A 25,335-nucleotide genomic window follows, 5' to 3' on the forward strand; every position below is an offset into this window, starting at 1 on the left:
AGCTGTGGTAGTTGTGACAATTCTAAAGACCAGGATATTGGATGGATTCTCCAGAGTGCCCGAGTGCCCACAGACAGTGACAAGCGTGGGTCTGCTAACTCAGCTCAAGTCACAGTCTAAGAACTAGACAGCTTCCATGACAGCCCCCAGATTTTTGTTGTTTTTTGTTTTTTTGTTTTTGAGACAGAGTCTCGCTATGTCGCCTAGGCTGAAGTGCAGTAATGCGATCTCTTGGCTCACTGCAACCTCCACCTCCCGGTTTCCAGCAATTCTCCTGCGTTAGCTTCCCAAGTAGCTGGGATTACAGGCGCGCACCACCACACCAAGCCAATTTTTGTATTTTTAGTAGAGACAGCATTTTGCCATGTTGGCCACGCTGTTCTCAAACTCCTGGCCTCAGGTGATCCGCCTGCCTCAGCCTCCCAAAGTGCTGGGATTACAGGTACGAGCCACCATGCCCAGCCCAAAAGTTTTTACTTCTTTGGAATGGGGTCATCTAATTGGACCCAGAGTAAACAGGCAATCTTGAACCCCCAAGTCACTTCAAGCAAGTGACTTATCAGTGTCTGAGGAACCTACCAGCCTTCCTGTGCTTAGAAACCCTGTGATGTGGTCCGGCGCAGTGGCTCACACCTGTAATCCCAGCCCTTCAGGAGGCCAAGGAAGGTGGATCATGAGGTCAGAAGTTCAAAACCAGCCTGGCCAACATAGTAAAACCCCATCTCTACTAAAAATACAAAAAAAATTAGCTGGGCATGGTGGCGGGTGCCTGTAATCCTAGTTACTTGGGAGGCTGAACCCTCCCGAGTAGGAGGATTACTTAAACCCAGGAGGCAGAGAGGTTGCAGTGAGCTGAGATCGCACCACTGCACACCAGCCTGGGCAACAGTGCAAGACTATCTCAAAAAAAAAAAAAAGGCTGCGCGCGGTGGCTCACGCCTGTAATCCCAGCACTTTGAGAGGCTGAGGCGGGCAGATCATGAGGTCAGGAGATCAAGACCATCCTGGCTAACACGATGAAACCCCATCTCTTCTAAAAATACAAAAAAATTAGCCGGGTGTGGTGGCAGGCGCCTGTAGTCCCAGCCACTTGGGAGGCTGAGGCAGGAGAATGGTGTGAATCTGGGAGGCAGAGCTTGAAGTGAGCAGAGATCACACAACTGCACTCCAGCCTGGGTGACAGAGTAAGACTCTGTCTCAAAAAAAAAAAAAAAAGAAGAAACCTTGTGATGACCTCACCAGGGGCAGACACCTTGAAAGTGGTTGTCTATTCTTTTTTTTTTTTTTTTTCTTAATTAGAGGTAAGATCTTACTATGTTGCCCAGGCTGGTCTCAAACTCCTGGGCTCAAGTGATCCTCCCCTCTTGGCCTCCCAGAGTACTGGGATTATAGGGGTGAGCCACTGTCCCACTCGTTTTTTTTTCTCATGGCCAGCTCTTACACAGAAATAACAGATACACCCCATTCTTAAGACTCACCACAAGTGCCCCTTGCTGCCTCTAGACCCATTAATACCTAGGAGTCAAATCAGCTTGCTCCAGGTGGACAGGTGCCAGCTTTTACACAATGAGAATGACAAGGCTTCACAAAAATACAGAGTCAGAAACTTGGGGAATGCATGCAGAAGTGGATTTTAAGGATGTGACACCAATGAGGGTGGATGTAACGCTAGCTCAGGCCAAATTTACTGGCATGAGTGCGCTTTCTAGAGCTTCTGGATTTCATGGGTTACCTTGTGCAGCTGGATGTGGTTCTAATAGCTTGCTTGGGTACCTAACCAGAACTTGGATCCAACAGTGGCCTAAAGTTAATGAGGCAGAGAGACCAGAACTGCCCTAGCGTAAGATGGATGAGGGGAGTCCCAAGGCTTGGGGAGATGGAAGTGTTGGATTGGAATGATCATGTTCCACCAGCATGTCCACTCTCCAACCATGTTCCCCAAGAAGGCACCCCTTACTGGCCAATCCCATGGTAGAGTTAATCATTCTGTATATTGAACTTTCCCTATTCCCATTCCTGTGTGGTTTCTCTCTCCTGATTGGACCCAGACTGAGGCACATGGCAAAGGCAGAAAGGCACCCTCCGAAGCTTCCTAATGCTTCCAGGAAGAGCAGCACCCCCTGCCCCCAGAAGCTAGATGAGCTCAGGGGGCCCGGAGTCCCTCTCTCCCAGCCCCAGGGTAGAGTGAACTTGCAGACTCCCTCGGGAGGTGCTCGGGCTCCTGCCCCCAGCCCCTAGCTGTCATTTCCCACTCCAGCTATTATTCCATTAATATTCACCACTTCCTCCCCACTCTCTTCCTCCAGCTGTTCCCACAGGCTCCATTATTCAAACTTGGGGGGAGGAAATCAGGGCTGGACAGATCAACTGCTGCTGCTGACAGACTGGGTTCCTGCCATGATGGGGACAGGCCTGCCCCAAAACGAGGGTGGAGTGAAGGGGTTAGCCCAGGCTTAGTGGGAGCCCCTTAGTCCCATTGGGAGGTCTTCAGAGAGCTGATGCAGTACCAACAGCAGGGACCTCTGGAGGGCAGGGACGCAAACACAGGCAGACACTCTCTCCTGCCCCAGGGAGCTGGATGTGAGTGTTCCCAGAGTCACAGTGCCCCTGGGGGAGGGGCGGGGCCCGGGGCGGGGCCCAGGGCGAGGCAGGCTCCAGGGCTGGACGTTGGGGGTAAGGTAGGAACGGATTCCCACCCTGCTGGGCAGGCAGCCCGGGTGGAGGAGGTACAGGGGTCAGCTTAGGATGGAGGAGGTACAGGGGGTCAGCTTAGCTCCCGGGGTTCCCTGTGCACCCCACCCTGTCACCCTCTATTGCCCTTGAAGCTCCAGTCTTTTCCTCTCCTGTTCTTCCCCTTGGCTCCCTCTCCGCCACTCCCGGGGTCTGGCTCAGAAGCCTGAGTCCCTCCCCTCTGCCCTCCACCTGCCTCTCTCAACCTCTCTTTCCCCCGTGAGCACCCCACAGGGCTTCCGCAACCCCTTATCTTTCTTGGATCTCCATTTCCCTCCCCCTCTCCCTCCTGGCCACCTTCCCACTTTCCTGTCTTCTCTCTACCCCTCAGCTCTCTCCATCGCCTGTCTCATCCCAGTTCTCCTCTCTCTGCTCCCTGGCCGTCCCTTCCCTCTCCACAATGTCTCTGTCTCTCCTCCTCCTCACCAGCCCCCTTCCCCCCACCTCACCCTGACTGGGCAGCTACAACAAACATCTTTCTCTCTGGCGGGCCTGCCGATCCCTTCCCACTCAGCACATTCACTGCCGCCTCCTGGCCATGGGCGCAGCCGGATGCCAGCCTCTCAGCCTCCCCATCTCTGCCTCAGTGGGACCCTGCCTCACCCTGGTCACTCTGACACTCCCCAGCCAAGGCCAGCCTTCAGTCTCACCCTCCCTGGTACCCCCTCCCTCCCCAGGCCCTGGTTCTCCCCTCCTAGGCCTCGCAACACCCCCGTCTTGTTTCTGTGGCTGCCCCCTGCACCCTTCCCAGCTGTCTTACCAGAAACCAGCCCTAACACGCCAGAGCTCCATCTCTCAGGTCGGCCTCCTGCCCTCTTCCCTCCCTCCCTCCCTCCCTTCTGCCTCAGCCCCGCCCCGGCCCCTGGGGCCCTCCCTGCTCCCGCTCCGCTCCCCTCCCCGCCCCTCTGGACTGGCTGGGCAGGGCTGGGCCTGGCCGGTCGACAACGCAGGGGCTAGGGCAGGCAGATCAGAGGGAGCTGAGGGAGGCCTGACCTGAGGCCAGCACCCGGAGCTGGTGGGAGCCAGACCCAGAGGTAAAAAGGCGTGGGATCCCTGGTTCCCGTCCCTGGTGGGGGGATGTTGCGGGAGGCAGGCTGGGTTTCTAACCCCAGGGAGCTAGGAATCGTGCTCCTGATTTCCTGGTGAGGGCGATAAATGGAGGGAGAGGGAGGAGATAGACGGCAGGGTCCCTTGTCCTGGATGGAGACAGGGAAGAGGTAGACCCTTGGGCTCTTAGGAAGGTGGAAGCATTTGGACGGAGTGGGAAGACCAGGGTGCTGGAATGGGATTGAAATGGGCATTCGTAGGTCTAGGAATAAGGACCAACGGGGTCCCTGGGTCAGGGGAGCTGTTTAGTATCTGGGACTGAGAGAAGCTGTTATGGGGGTTGGCAGGGACTATGGGAGATTGTGAAGCTGTCTGCCTGGGGCCTGGCTGGGCCCTCTCTGGAGGCCCATCCCCACACCCCAATGGCCTCCGTGGCTCCCCTGTGGCTCCCTTGTAGCTCCGCGGCCGCCCCTTCCCTGGGCCAGGTCATGCGCTGCCCCAAGTGCCTTCTCTGCCTGTCAGCACTGCTCACACTCCTGGGCCTCAAAGTGTACATCGAGTGGACATCCGAGTCCCGGCTCAGCAAGGCCTACCCCAGCCCTCGGGGCACCCCGCCAGGCCCCACGCCAGCCAACCCTGAGCCCACCCTACCTGCCAACCTCTCCGCCCGCCTGGGCCAGACTGGCCCGCTGCCCTTCGCTTACTGGAACCAGCAGCAGTGGCGGCTGGGGTCCCTGCCCAGTGGGGACAGCAGTGAAACGGGGGGCTGCCAGGCTTGGGGGGCCGCCGCCGCCGCCGAGATCCCTGACTTCACCTCCTACCCCAAGGACCTCCGCCGCTTCCTGCTGTCAGCAGCCTGCCGGAGTTTCCCACAGTGGCTGCCTGGAGGCGGTGGCGGCCAAGTCTCCAGCTGCTCGGATACTGATGTCCCCTACCTGCTGTTGGCCGTCAAGTCAGAACCAGGGCGCTTTGCAGAACGACAGGCCGTGAGGGAGACGTGGGGCAGTCCAGCTCCAGGGATCCGGCTGCTCTTCCTGCTAGGGTCTCCGGTGGGTGAGGCGGGGCCTGACCTAGACTCACTAGTGGCCTGGGAGAGCCGTCGCTACAGTGACCTGCTGCTCTGGGACTTCCTCGACGTCCCATTCAACCAGACGCTCAAAGACCTGCTGCTGCTGGCCTGGCTGGGCCACCACTGCCCCGCCGTGAGTTTTGTCCTGCGAGCCCAGGATGATGCCTTTGTGTACACCCCTGCCCTGCTGGCTCACCTACGGGCCCTGCCACCTGCCTCGGCCCGAAACCTCTACCTGGGTGAGGTCTTTACACAGGCCATGCCTCTCCGGAAGCCAGGAGGACCCTTTTACGTGCCCGAGTCCTTCTTCGAAGGTGGCTACCCAGCCTATGCAAGCGGGGGTGGCTACGTCATTGCCGGGCGCCTGGCACCCTGGCTGCTGCAGGCAGCAGCCCGTGTGGCACCCTTCCCCATTGAGGACGTCTATACTGGCCTTTGCATCCGAGCCTTGGGCCTGGTGCCCCAGGCCCACCCAGGCTTCCTCACAGCCTGGCCAGCAGACCGCAATGCGGACCACTGCACTTTCCGCAACCTGCTGCTAGTACGGCCCCTGGGCCCTCAGGCCAGCATTCGGCTCTGGAAACAACTGCAAGACCCAAGGCTCCAGTGCTGACTCTCGGTGGGGAGGGTGGAGGTGCTGACCTGGCCCGGGCCCTGGCCTGGGCCTCTGGGGCTTGCCCCTGGCTCAGCCCCTCCTTCCAGGTCTTGATGGGAGGGAGGAGGGCCTAGAAGCTGGACAACTTAAGCCACTCCTTGGCCTCCCCAGCCAGGGGCCTGGGCAGGAAAGATGGGGTGGTGGGCTGTTTTTGCCTACTTTTTGTTTTTGAAAAACATGCACTCCCCAATCTGAGGCCTGGGGTTGTTTTTTCATCTGTGGGGCCCTGGAGTGGTGGGGAGCAGGGCTTGGCCACACCCTGACCATCCTGGACACTCCCCTGCACCCTTACTGGGCAGGGCTAGCTCTGCTGGGCTCCCTGTCACTCTGCTGGACAGCAGGCTTGCCCCATTCTGTGAGAGAGCAGGAGACCATCTCTGGAGGACCACCCCACCCCCATCCTGTCTGCTGGAGCTAACCTTCCAGCTTGCGAAAGCTTCCGGGGGAAGTAGGTATCTCAAGGGCTTTGACCTTATTTATCTAAGGTGGAGAAGCTGGGGGTGGCCTCACATCACCCCCAAACTCCAGGAAACAGAGACCAGAGGTGGTAGAGAGCCAGGCGCAGAGATGCAGTTTATTCGTGACCTCTGCTGGCCACTCGCACCTGCGCAAGTTCCACAGGCTGACCTGCCATGTCCACCCTATGCCCAGAGGGGCTTCTAGTCCTGTACAACCCCCTCACCCAGCCCCTGGGAGAAGGCACCGTAACAGCAAGTGAAAAGGGGGCTGACGGAGCCCCAGCAACTGCTGCAGATACTGTCCCCCGACAATGTAACAGACTGGAGGAGCAGGGGTGAAGAGCGGCAGCCACCCTGGCCGCCAAGTGTTTTAGAGGGAGCTGACTGGGGAAGAGGGTAGTGTGCTGCCAGGTCCCCCTGCTCCCCTTAGAGTGGGGCTACCTCTCAGGGTAGCTGAAGGCGGGTGGGGGTGGGCTGAGCAGGCCTCACTTATCGAAGTGCTCCAGTGGGTAGTGCTCCCCGTAGGTCTGCAGGTGGCGGGCCAGGGACTCCTGCTGCTTGCGGAGCTGGGCGGGCATCTCCTGATACACGTCTGAGAAGAGCAGGTTGGGGTTGGGTTTGGGCTTCCGCTCGGCCTGCTCAAAGGCCTCCATCACCTGTGGGGACATGGGGCAGTGGGCAGGCAGCTGGCCTCCCATGCAGGGCCCTGCCTCCTCCTGCGGGGCCTCGGCAAGGAGTTAACCGCTCCAAGCCTTTGTGTTCCCACCTGGACAATGGAAATGATCATCCTAGCAGAGGTGTAACGAAACACCCCAAATCCCAGCAGGGATCAGGCGCTATGCAAGTGTGTGGATTCATTTAAGGCTTTCAGCAGCCCTAAGAGGTAGGCAGCTGAGCAATGAAGAAACTGAGGCACAGAGAAGGCAGGGACAGGATGCACAGTGCTGCCCTATGCTGGGTGCTGCCCTCACCACTGGGTTGCAAGGCTCCTGGCTCCTAATGACCAGCCAGGGAGGGTGGCACACTGACTCTGGGTAGGGCACGTACACTGCACACGGTTCGCCACCTACTCCTCAAACCAGCTTCTTCTTTTTTTTTTTTTCTTCAAGAGATAGTTTCACTCTGTTGCCCAAGGCTGGAATGCAGTGGCGCCATCTCGGATCACTGCAAGTTCCGCCTCCCGGGTTCAAGCGATTCTCCTGCTTCACCTTCCCAAGTAGCTGGGACTACAGGCATGCACCACCACGCCTGGCTAATTTTTTTTTTTTTTTTTTTTTTTTGAGATGGAGTCTCACTGTTGTTGCCCAGGTTGGAGTGCAATGGTACGATCTCAGCTAACTGCAACCTCTGCCTCCCAGGTTCAAGCAATTCTCCTGCCTCGGCCTCCCGAGTAGCTGGGATTACAGGCACCCGCCACCATGCCCGGCTCATTTTTGTATTTTTATTAGAGACGCGGTTTCACCATCTTGGCCAGGCTGGTCTCAAACTCCTGGCCTCAGGTGATCTGTCCGCCTTGGCCTCCCAAAGTGCTGAGATTACACGCATGAGCCACCGTGCCCAGCCCTAATTTTTGTATTTTTAGTAGAGACAGGGTTTGACCATGTTGGCCAGGCTGTTCTCGAGCTCCTGACCTCAAGTGATCTGCCACCTCGGCCTCCCAAAGTGCTGGGATTACAGGCGTGAGCTACCATGCCCAGCCTCAAACCAGTTTCTGAAATGGGCACCACCAGCATCCCCCTTCAAAGACAAGGAAGTGGAGGGCAACGTGCCAAGGACACAGAGCTAGGACACAACGTGGCCCCAACAGCCTGGCTCCACAGGCCACATCTGAGACATCACTGGGGTTATCCCTGAGCCTCCCAGTTTGGTGTCCCGCAAATCCTACCCGAGCTCTGCAGGCCACAGCAGCCCCCAGCACACCCTCCCGGGCGGGGTGCCCTCACCTTCTTGCGGGACTGCTTCCTCCAGGCCTTCTCCTGCTCCTCATCCCACCAGCCTTGGCTTAGTAGGTAGTGCCGCAGCCGGGAGATGGGGTGGTCCTGCTTGTCCCAGTAATTGACCTCGTCCACCGAGCGGTACGCCGAACTGTCGTCACTGGTGCTGTGGTGCCCGATCCTGCATAGGGGCAAAGGGCCCCAGGTCAGTGTGGGGCTCCCTGGAGTGGGGGTCAGGAGGGAGGATGGGGGAGGGACTAGGGAAGGAGGAGTGGAAACGGAATAAAGGCAAGGTGGAAATGCAACATCAGGTGATAAGGCCATGTTTTGGAGACAATGATCGATATGAGGAAGATGCTACAGTGGCTGTCAGCGCTGTGGGGGTGCTGATGGGGGAGCGGCGGGTACCTGTAGGTCATGGCCTCAATGAGGAAGGGCTGGTTCTCTGCCACAGCCCGCCGTCGGGCCTCCTTTGTGGCATTGTACACAGCAAACACATCATTACCATCCACGCGGACTGACATGATGCCATACCCGGGGCCTCGTGCCGCTGTGGGGACACAGAGAAGGCGGGTCAGGCCAGGGCTGAGATGAGGAACATGCACGAGGCCAAGGGGACGAGCAGGGAGAGGACAGAGAGAGCAAGGCTGAGTGCTCAGGACCTCGACTCCTGTGGCTGACCAAGTGCCAGACATGACAGGACACAGGAAGGACCAGGAAGGAGGGCAGGGGTGGCGGGATAGGGGAGGGAAGGAGAGGATCCCGGCGGGGTGGGGAGCAGCCAGTAGAGCCCATACCGATGCCATCGCCGCGATACTGCTCGGAGGTGGGCGTGGAGATGGCGTAGCCATTGTTCCGGCAGAAGAAGATGATGGGGCACTCAAGTGTGGCCGCGAAGTTGAAGCCGGCGTGGGCATCCCCCTCGCTGGCCGCCCCCTCACCAAAGTAACAGATGACGACCCTGTTGGCATTGGCCCGCTTGGCTGCATAGGCTGCCCCCACCGCTGCAGGGGATGAGAGGGTGGTGAGCAGGGGCGAAGCCTTACACGCACTCACTCACACTCATTCACACTCACACAACCCAGGGCTCTGAGGCTCAGGCCAGCGGTCACCAGGCTTCAAGGGGAAAGAAAACACCTGAGCTCCTGATGCCCCCAGCATCTGCCCATCCAGGTCTCCTCCCGCTCAGCTGAGAGCAGCTCCACCCTTCCAACTGCTCAGGCTGAAGACTCCAGCATCATCTCCAAGCCAAACCTCCCACCATTCCCCACATCTGCTCCACCTTCAGAACCTGACCCCTCTGACCTCCTCCTCAGCATCACCCTGGTCAAGCCCAAGTTACCGAGCAGCCTCCTTACTAGCCCGTCACACACTGCCCAATCTGTTACCCACAGGGAGCCCTGCGGATTCTATGAAGAGGTGAGCCAGGCCAAGGAGGAGCAGACTCCTCCCCACCCATGGCTCCTGTCCCAGTATAAGTAGAAGTCAACATCCCTGGCCGGGCACGGTGGCTCAAGCCTGTAATCCCAGCACTTTGGGAGGCCGAGACGGGCGGATCACGAGGTCAGGAGATCGAGACCATCCTGACTAACACGGTGAAACCCCGTCTCTACTAAAAAATACAAAAAACTAGCTGGGCGAGGTGGCGGGCGCCTGTAGTCCCAGCTACTCCAGAGGCTGAGGCAAGAGAATGGCGTGAACCCGGGAAGCAGAGCTTGCAGTGAGCTGAGATCCGGCCACAGCACTCCAGCCTGGGCATCAGAGCCAGACTCCGTCTCAAAAAAAAAAAAAAAAAAAAGAAGTCAACATCCCTGCAAAAGGCAAAGGCCTTGAGGCCCCACCCAACCTACACCATCTGCACCCCTCCCACCACCTCTGGACTTTATCTCCAACCACCCCACACCTGCTCACCCCATACCCGCTCACTCCACACCTGCCCCTCTGGGCTCCTCCCTGCTCCTCAAACACACCAGGCTCACACCTGCCTCATGACACCACACAGCTCCCTCCCTCACTTCCTCTGGTCCATACTTCAGTGTCACTCTAGTGACGGCCCCCAGCTACTCCCACAGTGTACCACACCCCACTGGCTTGGCTGCTCCCTACAGGACCCCCACCCTCATATACTCCAGGCATTCCCTCTCCATCTTTGTTACTGTCCATCTCCCCCACCACGATGGCAGCACCAGGAAGGCTGTTTGCGTTGCTTTTGTTCCCTGTACTTGGAGTGGCACTGGCACACAGCAGGAACTTCTTACATTTGAAGCGACTTAGCAGGGACCCAGAGGGAAGGTTAGGGGCAGGTCCCAGCCTTATGGAAACCCTATTACCTTTAGTTCAAATGCCCCCTAAATGCCCCCTCGTCTGAGAAAGCTTCCCTGCCCACGTCCCAGCTAAGAGGCTCAAACGGCTTCTTGTTTCCCAACAGAAGAACACTATGAGCTAAGGGGTGTGGAGCCTTCTACTGTGCCGGGCACAGTGCTGAGGCCTGGAGAGACACAAACTCATACATCTCAGCTGCCCTAGGGCAAAGAAGCCAGAGCCTAGACCAACCCTAGATCAGGCTACAGGCCCTAGAGGGCAGGAAGGGGCTCCGATTCCTTGTTCTCCACACTATGAGGGTGCAGGCCTGGCACCTGGTGGGTTTGCTTCCCAAACAAGCCTCTTATAAGGGAAGGGGCTTCAGCGCACCTACAGCAAGCTTTGGGGAAGCTTGCTTGACTCTAAGGACTGAGGCAGACAAAGGTCAGGGCCAAGAACCCAGGCTCTGGAGGTACACAGTCCATGACTTGAGTCCCTGCTCCTCTCCCTCTCTGCCATATGACCGTTAGCGAGTGACTTCCCTCTTTGACTTCAATTTCCTTTTTTTTTTTTTTTTTTGAGACAGGATCTCACTTTGGCTAGAGTGCAATGGCACAATCTCAGCTCACTGCAACCTCTGCCTCCCAGGTTCAAGCAATCCTCCTGCTTCAGCCTCCCAAGTAGCTAGGATCACAGGTGTGCGTCACCACACCAAGCTAGTTTGTGTATGTTTAGTAGGGACAGGGCTTTGCCATGTTGGCCAGGCTTCCTGCACTTTTTTTTCCCACTCGCTTGCTCTCTCTCATACACACAAAACATGGGCCTCCTGCTCTTGAAAACAGGAACAAGAGCAAATAATAACCTCTGTCCCCATGGCCACATTGAGGGTCCTATTAGACGATGAATGTGAAGCACTGGCACAGTGGAACCTGGTGCACATGTTGGCTGTGTTTGTGAGCAGATAAATGCAGTGGGCATGTGGTTGGGAAATCCAGAGTGTGGTTGCACAGGCTTCAGGCCCCTGAATGGGGTGGGGATAGCAACAGAGCCCTCTTTTGAAGGGTCCCAGACAAGAGGTGCATTCCAAGTCTGGAACACAGGCCGGGTGCAGTGGCTCACATCTGTAATCCCAGCACTTTGACAGGCCAAGGCAGGCAGGTCACTTGAGCTCAGGTGCAAGACCAGCCTGGCCAACACGGTGAAACCTTATCTCTACAAAAAATACAAAAAATTAGCCAGGTGCAGTGGCATATGCCCATAATCCCAGCTACTCAGGAGGTTAAGGCAGGAGAATCACTTGAGCCTGGGAGGTGGAGGTTACAGTGAGCCGAGATCACACCATTGCACTCCAACCTGGCTGATGAGAGTGAAACCCTGTCTCAGACAAAAAAAAAAAGTGGGCTGGGCACAGTGAATCATGCATGTAATCCTAGCACTAGCTGAGGCAGGTGTTTGAGACCAGCCCAGCCAATACGGTGAAACCCTGTCTCTATTAAAAATACAAAACTTAGCTGGGCGTGGTGGTGCACACCTATAGTCTCAGCTACTTGGGAGGCTGAAGCAGAAGAATTGCTTGAACCCGGGAGAAGGCGGATGCAGTGAGCTGCAATCGCACCACTGCACTCTAGCCTGGGCAACAGAGCAAGACTCCATCTCAAAAAAGAAAAAAATAATAATAAGAAGTCTGAAGCACAGACCAGGGCTCTGGTGGTGTCACCAACCCAGAATTGCACCCAGAAGGGAGGCAGAAGAGCTGAGGCCTGGATAGGGGTGTGACACTGGTCTGCATGTGTGCAAGGTCCAGGGCATGCATCCTCACCCTGAGGGATCTGTGTGGCCAATGGAGAGGAGATAGTGACGAAGTGGCGTTCTTTGCAGCCATAGTGGACAGGCATCTGGCGCCCCTTGCCCAAGTCACTGATGTTGCCATAACACTGGGCCATGAATAGTTCCAGGGGGTAGTCGCGATACATCAGCACACCTAGGAGGGGAAGAGGCAATGGTTAGCTGAGTGGGCAGTGCAGGGGGTCAGATCGGCCCTGTGGGTGACCCGCAGCATGCCAGTAGACAGATAGGAAAGCTCAGGCTTGTTTTTAAGAGGGAGACTGATGTTCAGACTGACTGACTGCCCAGCAAGGCCAATCTGATTTTTCAAAAGAAAGCAGAAATCCAGCCTTTTTCTTTCTTCCTCTTAGTGAGACACTGTCTGGTCTTTAAGTGCTTTCAACTAATTCAATTACCTTTAAGAAATATTCTAACCATAAATCATCACTATGGCCAGTCATGGTGGCTCATGCCTGTAATCCCAGCACTTTGGGAGACTGACGTTGAAGGATCACTTGAGCCCAGGGGTTGGAGACCAGCCTGGGCAACATAGTGAGGCCTTGCTTCTACAAAAAAAAAAAAAAAATCAAAACATTAGCCAGGCGTGGTGATGTGCGCCTGTGGTTCCAGCTACTTGGGAGGCTGAGACAGAGGACTGCTTCAGTCCAGAAGTTCAAGGCTACAGGCAGCTGAGATTGTGCCACTGCACTCCAATCTGGGCTACAAAGCAAGACCCTGTCTCGAAAAAAAAAAAAGAAAAACATCATCATTATGAACCAAATAACAGCACAGACCACTAATTTACAACTTCTGGACTACAGAAGAAGTACTCTAACCCACGTATGGCAGTAAAACCCTTTCTTCAAACAAAACCTCTGGTGAACACCCACCTCCCCATCAAAGGGAACCGCTCCAGGTGAAGGCGGCTCTTCCTCCTGAGTTAGAAGACAGAGGGGGTTTGTGATTGCCCTCGGACAAGCTCTTTGCCCCACCTGGATAGTGGGACAATCTTCACATCCACACCTGAGGGGCAGCACTGTGGATCAATGCTGCAAGCACTCAAAAGACCAGGAACATTATTCAGAGGGAGCTCTCTAGTACAGTGCTTTCCAAACCCTTTCTTTACTGCAGAACCCAGGCTTTAGATACAAATGTAATGGTGATCACATTACACACAGCAGTTACTTTTTTTTTTTTTTTGAGACAGAGTCTGGCTCGGCCACCCAGGCTGGAGTGCAGTGGTGCAACCTGAGCTCACTGCAACCTCCGCCTTCTAGTTCAAGCAGTTCTTGTGCCTCAGCCTCCCAAATAGCTGGGATTCCAGGTGTGCACCACTACACCTGGCTTTTTTTTTTTTCTTTTTTTTTTTTTTGAGTTTTGTTCTTGTTGCCCAGAATACAATGGTGCATTGGCTCACTGCAACCTCTGCCTCCCGGGTTCAAGCGATTCTCCTGCCACAGCCTCCTGAGTAGCTGAGATTACAGGCATGTGCCACCATATCCAGCTAATTTTTGTATTTTCAGTAGAGATGGGGTTTCTCCATGTTGGTCAGGCTGGTCGCAAACTCCCAACCTCAGGTGATCCACCCGCCTCAGCCTCCCAAAGTGCTGCAATTACAGACATGGGCCACGGCGCCTGGCTCATTTGTTAATATTTTAGTTAGAGTTGAGGGTGATTAGCATTACTTCAACATTCAACTTTCATACAGGTTTATTGGTATTTTCTGACACATGCTTTTGAATGGACATAACACAAATCCACATAACATGTGGCTATGGTGCATATGTAACAGATGGAAACAAGAGTTGCTCTGGTTAAAGAGGGAAAGAAAGGCCTTGTAGAGGGCCAAAGAAGGTCCAAGGCACTGATACAGGATCTTGGAATCAGGCTTTTCACAGAATGTGGTACTGGGTCCACCCACATGAGAAGGACTGGGTAGGGATGGGGAAGGTACTAAAAGTACAAACTTGCCAGGTGCAGTGGCTCATGCCTGTAATCCCAGCACTTTGGAAGGGTGAGGCAGGTGGATCGCTTGAGCTCAGGAGTTTGAGACTAGCCTGGGCAACACGGCGAAACCCCATCTCTACCAAAAATAAATAAAAAAAAAACAATTAGCCAGGTGTGGTGGTGTGCACCTGTGGTCCCAGCTATTCAGGAGGCTAAGGTGGGAGGATCACTTGATCCTAAGAGGCAGAGGTTGCATGAGCCGAGATCATGCCACTGCACTTCAACCTGGATGACAGAGTGAGACCCCGTCTCGAAGAAAAAGAAAATACAGACTCACAGGCTGATTTGCACCAGGAAACTCCAGGTCCAGTGGGAACTGCTGCTCTTGCTTGACACCTGCCACCTCTTTTCTTGTTGGTCTCAGAGACAGGATCTCACTCTGTCACCCAAACTGGAGTTCGGTGGTGGAAACATAGATCACTGCAGGTGTAGTCCCACCACGCTTGGCTAATTTTTTAATTTTTCAGCGATGGGGGTCTCACCATGTTGCCCAGGCTGGTATCAAACTCCTGGGCTCAAGCAATCCTCCCACCTCGGCATCCCAAAGTGCTGGGATTACAGGCGTGAGCCACCGCACCTGGCACCTGCTTCCTCTTAACACTCCTTTTCACTGGGTGCCACTCCCTGCCAGTGCCACCGCTGACACTCCACATATAGCCCTGGGAGGACAGCGAAGGGTGGGAAACAGCGACAGCTATGTCTGGGTCAGACAGCCATGCAAGGACTCGGCTCCACTCCTTAGGAGAACATGGCCTGAGCCCATGACCTCACCTCTGTTGACTCAGGTTCTTACCTGGCTTTTAGAGTTGACGGTAATGCCTGCCTCTCCTGCCTCACATGGATGGGGGAGGTGCCTCAACGAGGCAACACCATCAGGGCCTGCCCTAACTTCACCCAGTGTGCCCTTGCTCTGCAGTGTGGTGAGAGGAAATGACAATCTCTGAAGCTAAAGAGCACTTATAACAGCACCTTGGCTGGCTGGGCGTGGTGGCTAACACCTGTAATCCCCAGCACTTTGGAAGGCCAAGGCAAATGAATCACTCGAGGTTAGGAGTTTGAAACCAGCCTGACCAACGTGGTAAAACCTCGTCTCTACTGAAAATACAAAAATTAGCCAGGCATGGTGGTGCATGCCTGTAATTCCAGCTACTCGGGGGGCTGAGGCAGAAGAATCACCTGAACCTGGGAGACAAGAGGCTGCAGTGAGCCAAGACTGCACCATCGCACTCCAGCCTGGGTGACAGAGTGAGACTCCACCTCAAAAAAAAAAAAAACCCGCCGGGCGCGGTGGCTCACGCCTGTAATCCCAGCACTTTGGGAGGCCAAGCAGGGCGGATCACAAGGTCAGGAGATTGAGACCATCCTGGCTAACACAGTGAAACCCCATCTCTACTAAAAATACAAAAAAGTTAGCCAGGTGTGGTGGCGGGCACCTGTAGTCCCAGCTACTCGGGAGGCTGAGGCAGGAGAATGGCGTGAACCCAGGAGGCAGAGCTTGCAGTGAGCCGAGATCACGCCACTGCACTCGAGCCTGGGCGACAGAGTGAGACTCCATCTCAAAAAAAAAATAAATAAAAATAAAGGAGAAGAAAAAAAGAACAGCACTCTGGTGTCAAGAGCCCAGGGAAGTGCTACCTATCATGATGAAGACCACTCTTCTCACTTCACAGATAACAGACAGCATCACCAAGGCAAGTGGCCTGCCAAGTGAGGCCTAGAGTGGGTCTGACTCAACTCCTTAGCCTACACCATGCTGCCTCTGCATGAGTCCCATTTGCAGCTGCCCAGACACTTCTGCTGACCCTCAGTGCTGGACAGTCACTCTCTCCCGTGTGGAGAGCTCAGGGGCTCCCATGATTCCCATGAGGCTTGCTCGGTCCTGCCTGGTGCCCTCACAAAAAAGACCCCTTCAGCAAAAACAGGTGCAGTGCTCAGCAGAGCTGGCGGGGCCCCAGCTTACTCCTGGCGTCTGGAAATCTCATTTTCCACATGGATGACACTCAACCTGACAAACATCACAGGGCGTTTGCCCTCCTAGAGCATGTGGGGCCAGGGGCCTGGTCCAGCTGTGAGCAGTAGACAGTCCAGGAGCAGGCTGCAAGTCATGCTGGTCCATAGGGGCTCTGGACAGCCACGTGGTCTGGCCCGGCTGAAGGGCTGTCCCAGGGTGAGGCCCCAATCATGACACCAACCCCTGCCCCTGAGCGCTCACTCCGTGCTGAGGGCACTGTGCCATCTTCCCCAAGACTCCCCTCAACAGCTGTCTTGGGAAGGGCTACCATCCCCCTTACGAATGAGGAAACAGAGGCACAGGGCAGTTAAGCAACTTGCCCCAGGCTGTGTGCAGCGTCTAAGACAAAGGGTAAGATGTGCCTTCCTGGCCTTATCAGTGCTCGCTGACACTCAGAGGGTAATCCCCTTGCAGGGCCCCACACCAACAAGCTCCCTGGAACACCCCACTCACTGCTCCCTGGGCTCACTCCTTCGCTCCCAGGCACTCATTCCTGCTCAATGATTTTCTTCATTCCTGGTCTTTGACCCTTCCTTCCTTTCATTCATCCGGGCCTGCTGGCCCCCTCTGATCTTGCACCGCACTCAGGTCTGTCAAGGTTCTTCCACCTGCTCCTGCTCCCTGAAGGATACAGCACCTGAGGAGGGGCCAGAGGATCCCTGCACCAGGCAGACAGGGTCTCCAGCACAGACCACACCCACAGCGAGTGCCGACCTCACTGCATCCTCCCAGCGACGCTTGGATGCAGGTACCATCATAATCCCTCTTCTGGAGATTAGAAAACTGAGGCTCAGAGAAGGGAAGTAATGTGCCCGAAACCTGACAACTGGTAACAAAGGGTTAAGAGCACAGACCCTGAGCCACTACACTTCCCAGCCTTCAGAGTGGGAAGACCACCCCCTCCAGAGTCCTGACCCTGGCTTGTCTCTTTCTTGCTTGGAAAGCTCTTCTTCCAGCTCCTTAGACCTTCCTGGCACTGTGCTGCTCCTGGAAGAACACTCAGAAAGACTAAATTGTACACCTCAATGGAGACCACAGGGCCAAACCACGGACAGACGTACCTGCCTCCCGGTACTGGCCAAACACCAGGTCTGTGTTGTCCAGGGCGGCGGCACTCCCCACGTGCGTGCCCTCCTCGCCATAGTTGGTCATGTAGAAGGAGATCCGGCCCTGGGGGTGGAGGGGGGACCGGGGGCCCACACTTGGTTATGCTGGGCAATGACAGAGAGCCATCCAAACCCTACCCAGCTTCTGACACCTCCATGAATTTGCAGTCTGCCTGAAGGCCAGTCCTGGGCCAGGCCATGCTAGGGTTCCTGCCTTTATGGAGATGCTTCCAGACTGCTTAGAACTGCCAGAGGGATCGAGTTGCTGTGATAGGAGCCCAAAGGAAGCACCTTTTCCACCACGGAAGGGCATCAGCAAGGACCACTGAACAAAGATGGGGTAGGTGGAGGGTTCCAGGCAGAGGGAATGATAGACCATGAGGACCGAAGGGCTGGGATGTATAGTGGTAGGGGTGGGGAAAGATGAGGGAGAGGAAGGTGGCACCCAGATAACAAAGGGAACGATACATTGATTTTACTCTGAGAATAGTGGTAACCTGCCAACAGGTCTTCTCAAGGGAGCAATGTGGTCAGACCTGTGTTTTAGAATTGCTCTCAGGCTGCAGTGAGGGAAATGGATGGAGCCATCAAGGCTGACTGCAGCAAGCCAGGAGAGAGGGGACAGAAGCCCAGCTTGGTAGCAGGGGGAGGTGGGAGAGGAGCAGGTGGATGTGTCTGAGGAAGCTGAGTTGGCTGTGCTAGGGGGCAGCAGACCCTGTCAGCTGGCCACATCAGTGCCCAGCTTCCTTCTCCCAAATCCCCTATCCTGAGCCTCAAAGACATGCGCTCAGGTTACCGGCCTCCCTTGTAGCCAGAGGTGGCCGTGCGACAGACTTTTAGCCAGAGATTTCGGTGGAAGTCTGCTTTTGCTTTCTGGATAGAAGAGACCACTGCTGCTGGTGCCAGCCCCATCCACTCCCAACTTCTTCTTGCCTTGCAGACAGCCAAGAAGCCTGGACATGCAGCAGCCATGCTGAGAACACAAGGCCACAAGCAGAGCACGAAGACCAACTCACCAGCAACAGTGAAGCAGAGAGAGGATGCGGCTGGGTCCCAGAGTGTGCTGCTGAGCAGCGGAGCAGTTCCTAAGGAAGTATCTACAGACAGGCTAGGCGTGGTGGCTCAAGCCTGTAATCCTAGTACTTTAGGAGGCCATGGCAGGTGGATCACTTGAGGTCAGGAGTTCAAGACTAGCCTGGCCAATATGGTGAAACCCCATCTCTACTAAAAATACAAAAATTACTTGGGTGTGTTGATGGGCGCCTGTAATCCCAGCTATTTGGGGGGCTGAGGCAGGAGAATCTCTTGAACCTGGGAGGTGGAGGTTGCAGTGAGCCGAGATTGTGCCACTGCACTCCAGCCTGGGTGAAAGAGGGAGATTCTGTCTCTAAATAAATAAATAAAAATAACATAAAAGAAAAGAAGTATCTATAGCTTGGTGCAGTAGCTCATACCTATAATCCTAGCATTTTGGGAGGCCGAGGCGGGCGGATCACCTGAGGTTGGGAGTTTGAGACCAGCCTGGCCAACATGGAGAAACCCCATCTCCACTAAAAATACAAAATTAGCCAGGTGTGCTGGGGCATGTCTGTAATCCCAGCTACTCAGGAGGCTGAGACAGGAGACTCGCTTGAACCAGGGAGGCAGTGAGCTGAGATTGTGCCACTGCACTCCAGCCTGGGCAACAAGAGCAAAACTCCGTCTCGAAAAAAAAAAAAAAAAAAGAAATATCTACAGAAGGAATGAGAGGGAAGAAAGGGATAGCAAGGGGAAGGGAGGAGATGGGGATGAGATGAGGTTTCTGGTGTGGCGAGCGGTTGGATGGTGGTGCCCTTCACTGAGAAACGGACTAGGTGAGGGAAAGGAGCACGCCTGGGAGGAAGATGTCGAGGTCAAGTTCAGACAGGATTAGTTTGCTGTGGGACAACCAGGGCGAGAAGCCAAGCAGGGCTCTGACAAGCAGTCTGGCCAGGGCTCTGAGCAGCCCTGGCATACGGATGGACATGAGATCACACAGAGCCATGTGTAAAGCGCAACAAACACAACCTGGACAGCACCTTAGGGACACGCCGGGGTCAGTGCACCTCATGGCTTGGCAGTGCCCTCCTCCATGTGTTCCCAGGCCTGGCTTTCCTGTTGCTGTGGGGGAAACTGATGAATGTGTGCTTTCTTCCAAGTGGGGAGCCAATTAAAAGTTAATGCACATTCCAGTGCCAAGTGAGTGGGCGGCGCTGAGTACTGAGGGCCTGGCAGGACTGCCCAGGTTAGCGTGGGGAGGAGCCTGCGACCAGCCCCTTGAGCATCAGGACTTGGGGCTACTGGCAGAGGCTCCTGATTGCCTTCCCAGTATCCTATTCTCCTCCTCTGTTAACAGAGGTCTCAATCTCCCGCAGGCAGCAACTGCCTGGACTAAAGGATTAGTAATACATTTCTCAGTCTCCCCTGCAGCTAGGAGTGGCCCATGAAATGTATGCAGATGTTACTAGGTGGGACTACCCAGAAAGTTCTAAAAGGTGGGGGTGTGTAATAACCGGGATGTGCCATGTCTGGCCTTCCACCTTCCCTCTACTTCCTGCCTAGAATGAGATGTGACGGAGAGAGCTTCAGCAACCATTCTGGCTCATGAGAGGACCTCAGAGAAGGTAGAAGCCAATGCTATGAGTGGCAGATCTAAGCAATGAAAGAAAACTGGGTATCCAATGACATCATGGTGCCACCAGACCTGCCACCTGTTTCCAGATTTTTTTTTTTTTTTTTTTTTTTTTTTGAGACGAAGGCTCACTCTTTAGCCCAGGCCAGAATACAGTGGCATGATCTTGGCTCACTGCAACCTCTGCCTCCCAGGCTTAAGTGATTCTCCCACCTCAGCCTCCTGAGTAGCTGGGACTACAGGCATGCATCACCACACCCGCCTACTTTATGTGTTTTTAGTAGAGATGGGGTTTTGCCATGTTGGCCAGGCTGATGTCAAACTCCTGACCTCAGGTGATCCGCCCACCTTGGCCTCCCAAAATGCTGGGATTACTATGAGCCACTGGGCCCGGCCTAGGTTTCTTTCATTCAAAAGAAGAAATTACTCGTCTGTATAGGCTACCGCTTTTGTTTTTATTTGTTAGGGTTTGGGGTTTTATGTGTGTGTGTGTGTTTTTGTTTTGTTTTGTTTTTGTTTTGTTTTGTTTTGTTTTTGGAGTGGGAAAGAGGTCTGTAACTCACAGCTGAACATAGTCGTAACAGAAGCAGGCCACACGGTGACGAGTGTGGTGACCTTACTGAGAGCTTCCTCTGTGTCAGCCAATAGGCACGAACCCTACTTGCTGTGTCTCACAGAATTTCTACCCCTGCCCTTTAGGGTGGTTCTATCGTTAGCCTCATTCTTTAAAACAATGAGGAAACTGAGGCAAAGACAAGAAAAATCACCTGTCCAAAGTCACAGCTGTGACTGGACCCAAGCCCACTGGACTCCAAAGCCCGTGTGTGCAACTCACAGTGGGGCAGGAGGGAGCCTATGCGTGCACGGGTGGTGTGGCCTGGCACTGAGGCTGTGGAGAGAGGAGCAGAGAGCACCAAGCCACAGGAGAACAGGCAGGCAGGGTGGCCAGGAAGGGCTGGACTTGCTCCTATGGGCGCTGGATGCCCAGGGAGGTTTCTGGGCAGGGTGAAGACACTACCCTAACTCGGCGAACCCATGCATAGGATTCCTGTGAATGAGAAAGTCTGGGAGTGGGCTGCCTGCCTGAATCCAAGCAGTGTCCACAACAGGGTCACCTGGGCACTTGACACAAATGCAAATTCCCAAGCCTGGGAGAGGTCCTGACCCCACGAGAGTGGCGGACATCCAAGGGCCTGCCTGCCCAACAAGCTTCCCACTTTTCCCAGAGGAACCCCCAGCCCCGCCCTCCATCTCTGTGGCCTGGGAGATGGACTCTACTCCTCTTCTCCCTCAGTTCCTGGGGGGGCACATAGCCTGGGCTTGGCCAATCAGTCACAGTTATTGGTTCATGACAGGGTCTATGACCAAAGCTTGGCCAATGAGTGCCAGCTCTGGGCCTTGTACTGAACTGTCAAAGACGATTCTCTTTCCACTGCTAAGTGGAAAGGCTAATAATTGCAAGATGGACAGGGTCATCATAAATAAGAAGAAGCTAATATTAAGTGATAGCTAAATGCCAGTTTTGCTGTTCCTAAGGCCATTACATATGCCACCATCAACCCTCATGCCAAACTCATGAGGCAGGTGCAGATAAGAAAACCGAAGCACTGGCTGGGCGCAATGGTACTTTGGGAAGTGCCAAGGTGGGAGGCTCACTTGAGCCCAGGAGTTCAAGACCAGCCTGGGCAACAAAGCAAGATCCCATCTCTACAAAAAATTAAAAACATTAGCCAGGGATGGTGGTCCATGCCTATAGTTTCAGCTGTTAGGGAGGCCAAGGCAGGAGGATCGCTTGAGACCAAGAGGTCACGGCTATAGTGAGCTACAAGTGCACCACCACACAACAGTCTGGGAGACAGAGTAAGACCCCGTAAAAACTAATAAAATAAAATGAAATAAATAAAATAAACTAGGCCGGGTGCAGTGGCTTATGCCTGTAATCCCAGTACTTTGGAAGGCTGAGGCAGGCAGATCACCTGAGGTCAGGAGTTTTGAGGCCAGCCTGGCCAACATGGCAAAACCCCATCTCTACTAAAAATACAAAAATTAGCCGGGTGTGGTGGTGGGTGCCAGCTACTCAAGAGGCTGAGGCGGGAGAATGGCTTCAACCCAGGAGGCAGGGGTTGCAGTGAGCCAAGCTCATGCCACTGCACTCCAGCCTGGGCAACACAGCTAGACTCTGTCTCAAAAAATAAAATAAAATAAATAAAAATAAACAAAATAAAATAAAATAAATAAAATAAGAAATAAATACAATTTAAAAAATAAATAAAATAAAATAGAAAACTGAAGCACTGAAGTTTTAAACAACTTTTCCAAGACCACAGAGCTAGAAAGGGGCAGAACTAGGACTGCAGTCTTGCAGACTTGCTTCAGAGCCTATACCCTACACCCTTTCTCTCTGCCTACCTACTCTGCATGAGCCAGGAGCTGCCAGAGCCTACCACCACCTGAAGAGGAAGAAAGCCAAGGCAAAGGAGAACAGAGCAAGAGAAGGTCTAATGACAGCTTTTGAGCCCCCTGGATCCAGCTGTGCCCCAAAAGAGGACCCTCTGGATGTATGGTAATTGGAGTCAATAACTTCCCTCTTTGTTGACACTGGCTTGACTGGATCCTTGTCCCCTGATACTAGGATTTATCAGGGGATCATAACACATTCCACATGAGCCTAGGGTGGTCCCCTGGAGCACTCCAGGAAGCACTGGGGACACACCCTGTTTCTCAGGACCGTGTGTTTCCAAGAGGAGGGGCTGTCAGGCCTTCTCCCTGCCCTCTCCTCACACAGGCAAGCCCCCAGCCAGGCACACAGTAGGTGTTTTTTAGTGATCAGGTCCATCCTTCTGCCCTAGGGCAGGACTGCTCTCACACTTTTCCTCCAGAGTCCTGAGAGAACGCTCAGAACTCTATGAAACTCCCCCCCAAAAAAGAATCTCTCCTCCTTGAGAGTCATCCTTTGGCCCAAACACAGGTAGGGGACCTCAGGTCATTCCAGCCCCCTGTCCCCAGGCCTGTCCCCACGCACCTGCCGCTGAGACTCATAGAGGATGCGGTCCATGGTGTTAAGCAGTGTCATGCTCTTGTAGAGCTTCAGCACCTTCTCCTTTGGCAGCTGCGGGTGGAGGCACAGACAGACGTGGGGCGGTTGGGACCAGAGAGGAGACAGGCAAGGGGCCTGGGCATGGGGGGCATGGGAAGTGGGGAAGGTCGCCTCTCACGTGGGGGTCCTCGCTGGGGTTGATGATCTGGCCTTGCCGGTCCATGACACGGTAGATGGGGATTCCAGAGATAACATTGGGCTGGATGAATTCCAACTTGTCTATAAACTCAGCCGAGGCCCCTGGGAACTGGGGCTTGTCATCCAGAGATGAGAACTGCTGCTGCTGCCTGTGTGGGTGCTGGGGGAGAGAGCAAAGGAGACCACCTACATCAGAAGCAGCACCCAGGTTCAGCTGGCTCAACCCTGGCGGCAGGCAGGCGGCATAGTGGTTGAGCACATGGCCCCAGTGAACTCTGGGGCCTGACTCACAGGGTCTGAGGCCCAACTCCAATACTTTCTCACTGCGACACCGTGGGTAACTGACTAACTGACTACAACTTCTGTGTCTCAGTTTCCCCATCTGAAAAACTGGGATGAAAACAGTAACACATCCCATAGAACTGTTGTGAGATTAAATGACTCAATAAAGTGACTGGAAAGTCAAGAACTGGTACATATTACTATTCTCATTACCATAGGCCCAAACTCTTCATACTGGCAGCTATTTCTAGTCTCATTATCAAAGGCCCAAACTCTTCATCCTGGCATTCAAGGCCTCCCCATTCTGGCCACAGATGCCCTCTCCTGTCTCTCTCCCACTGTGATGACAGACACACACGCCCACTGCAGGATGCCCTCTAGGCATCCAGACAGGCTCTCTTCTGACCCCTATACCATACACCAGCGAAGCTACTCAGGACAGAGCTTAAGTCTTTGAGCTCTTAAGAGTCAGACTGCCTAGGTTCAAATCCCTTACTGGCTTTGGGAGGCCGAGGCAGGTGAATCACTTGAGGTCAGGAGTTCGAGATCAACGTGGCCAACATGGCGAAACCCTGTACCCACTAAAAATAGAAAAAGTAGCCGGATGTGGTGGCACATGCCTGTAGTCCCAGCTACTCAGGAGGCCGAGGCAGGCAAATCACTTGAGGTCAGGAGTTCGAGATCAACGTGGCCAACATGGCGAAACCCTGTACCCACTAAAAATAGAAAAATTAGCCAGATGTGGTGGCACATGCCTGTAGTCCCAGCTACTCAGGAGGCTGAGGCAGGAGAATCACTTGAACCGGGAGGCGGGGGGTTGCAGTGAGCCGAGATTGCGCCACAGCACTCGAGTCTGATGATAGTGAGACTCCATCTCAAAAAAAAAAAAAATCCCTTAGTGGGTGATACGGCAAAGTAACTTCCCTTTTCATGTGTCCTCTTCCTTGTCTATAAAAATTGAGAATCCCTCGTGGAAATGAGAGGCTTAAACAAGATCATGTGAATAAAATGTTCAGCAAAGTATCTGTAAGCCACGTAACAAATGCTCAAAACAATCTTAGCTATTCTCATTTCTCCCTCTCATCTCTGCTTGCTTCATGAGAAGGTCTCTTTCCCTATTGCCTGGCAAACTGCTACACATGCTTCAGTGTCCACTTTACTCTGGTCCCAGCTCCCTCTGCGAGCCCAGACTGACTCATTCAACAAATATTGAAGCACCTGACATGTTCCAAGCCGTGTGCTGGGTTCTGGGGACCTAAGAGAGGCAAGATATCTGTCCTTGCTGCCTAGCAGGGAGGGCGGATGCTGAACCAGTAACGATGACAGTGGTTCATATTATCCTACAGCAGAAGAGATGGAAGGTAAGGCTTCCCTGGGGAAGTGATGTTAGAGCTGAAACGTGAGGGATAACCAGGAGGCAGCGAAAGCGCATTCCAGGCAAGGGGATCAGAACATGCAAAAGACAAAAGTGGCCAGGCACAGTGGCTCACGCCTGTAACCCCAATACTTCAGGAGGTCGAGACCAGCCTGGTCAACATGGTGAAACCCCACGTCTACCAACAATACAAAAATTAGCTGGGCAGGCTTGCGCACACCTGTAATCCCAACTACTCAAGAGGTTGAGGCAGGAGAATCACTTGAATCTGGGAGGCAGAGGTTGCAGTAAGCCCAGATCGCACCACCACATCCCAGCCTGGGCAACAGAGACCCTGTGACATACACAAAAAAAGACAAAAGACGAGGAATAGTGTATCCTTCATGGAAGACAGAAGGAGCTCAGGGCCTGGCAAGGTGGCTCACATCTGTAATCCCAACACTTTGGGCTCAAGGATTACTTGAGCCCAGGAGTTCAAGACAGGCCTGAAATCATATCTCTACAAAAAAATTTTAAAAATTATCCAGGCATGGTAACATACACCTGTAGTTCCAGCTGCTTGGAAGGCTGAGGTGGAAGACTCGCTTGAGCCCAGGAGGTGGAGGCTGCAGTAAGCCTTGATCACACCACTGCACTCCAGCCTGGGCAACA

General features: G+C 54.2%; 2 protein-coding genes across 4 annotated transcripts in view; one reads left to right on the forward strand and one right to left on the reverse strand.

Annotated features, from left to right (window-relative positions):
• The first annotated feature begins 2,611 nt into the window (after positions 1–2,611).
• On the forward strand, positions 2,612–5,698 carry B3GNT8 (UDP-GlcNAc:betaGal beta-1,3-N-acetylglucosaminyltransferase 8). The gene is made up of 2 exons (XM_033198553.1): positions 2,612–3,764; positions 4,235–5,698. Exon 2 carries the CDS (start codon positions 4,266–4,268, stop codon positions 5,457–5,459), a length of 1,194 nt encoding a protein of 397 aa, XP_033054444.1. The 5' UTR covers positions 2,612–3,764; positions 4,235–4,265; the 3' UTR covers positions 5,460–5,698.
• Positions 5,699–6,046: 348 nt separating this feature from the next.
• BCKDHA (branched chain keto acid dehydrogenase E1 subunit alpha) overlaps positions 6,047–25,335 on the reverse strand; it is a 31,081-nt gene continuing 11,792 nt past the window's right edge. Inside the window, exons 2-9 of one of the 3 annotated variants that reach the window (XM_033198525.1) lie at positions 23,008–23,187; positions 22,815–22,901; positions 17,098–17,206; positions 12,014–12,175; positions 8,691–8,897; positions 8,302–8,443; positions 7,903–8,074; positions 6,050–6,615 (exon numbers count right to left, since the gene is read on the reverse strand). In XM_033198525.1, the coding sequence (XP_033054416.1) occupies positions 6,445–6,615; positions 7,903–8,074; positions 8,302–8,443; positions 8,691–8,897; positions 12,014–12,175; positions 17,098–17,206; positions 22,815–22,901; positions 23,008–23,187 (1,230 nt within the window). In that variant the 3' untranslated portion in view covers positions 6,050–6,444. Of the gene's footprint in view, positions 6,616–7,902; positions 8,075–8,301; positions 8,444–8,690; positions 8,898–12,013; positions 12,176–17,097; positions 17,207–22,814; positions 22,902–23,007; positions 23,188–25,335 lie in introns of all 3 variants that reach the window. The other 2 variants (XM_033198535.1, XM_033198542.1) reach the window with 2 other exon arrangements.

Source organism: Trachypithecus francoisi, unplaced genomic scaffold (genome assembly GCF_009764315.1).
Source record: "Trachypithecus francoisi isolate TF-2019V2 unplaced genomic scaffold, Tfra_2.0 Contig01705, whole genome shotgun sequence".
In the NCBI taxonomy this organism is placed as follows: domain Eukaryota; kingdom Metazoa; phylum Chordata; class Mammalia; order Primates; family Cercopithecidae; genus Trachypithecus; species Trachypithecus francoisi.

Coding starts and splice junctions, on each gene's coding strand:
- B3GNT8 (XM_033198553.1), top strand. CDS start 4,266: ATGCGCTGCCCCAAGTGCCTTCTCTGCCTGTCAGCACTGCTCACACTC.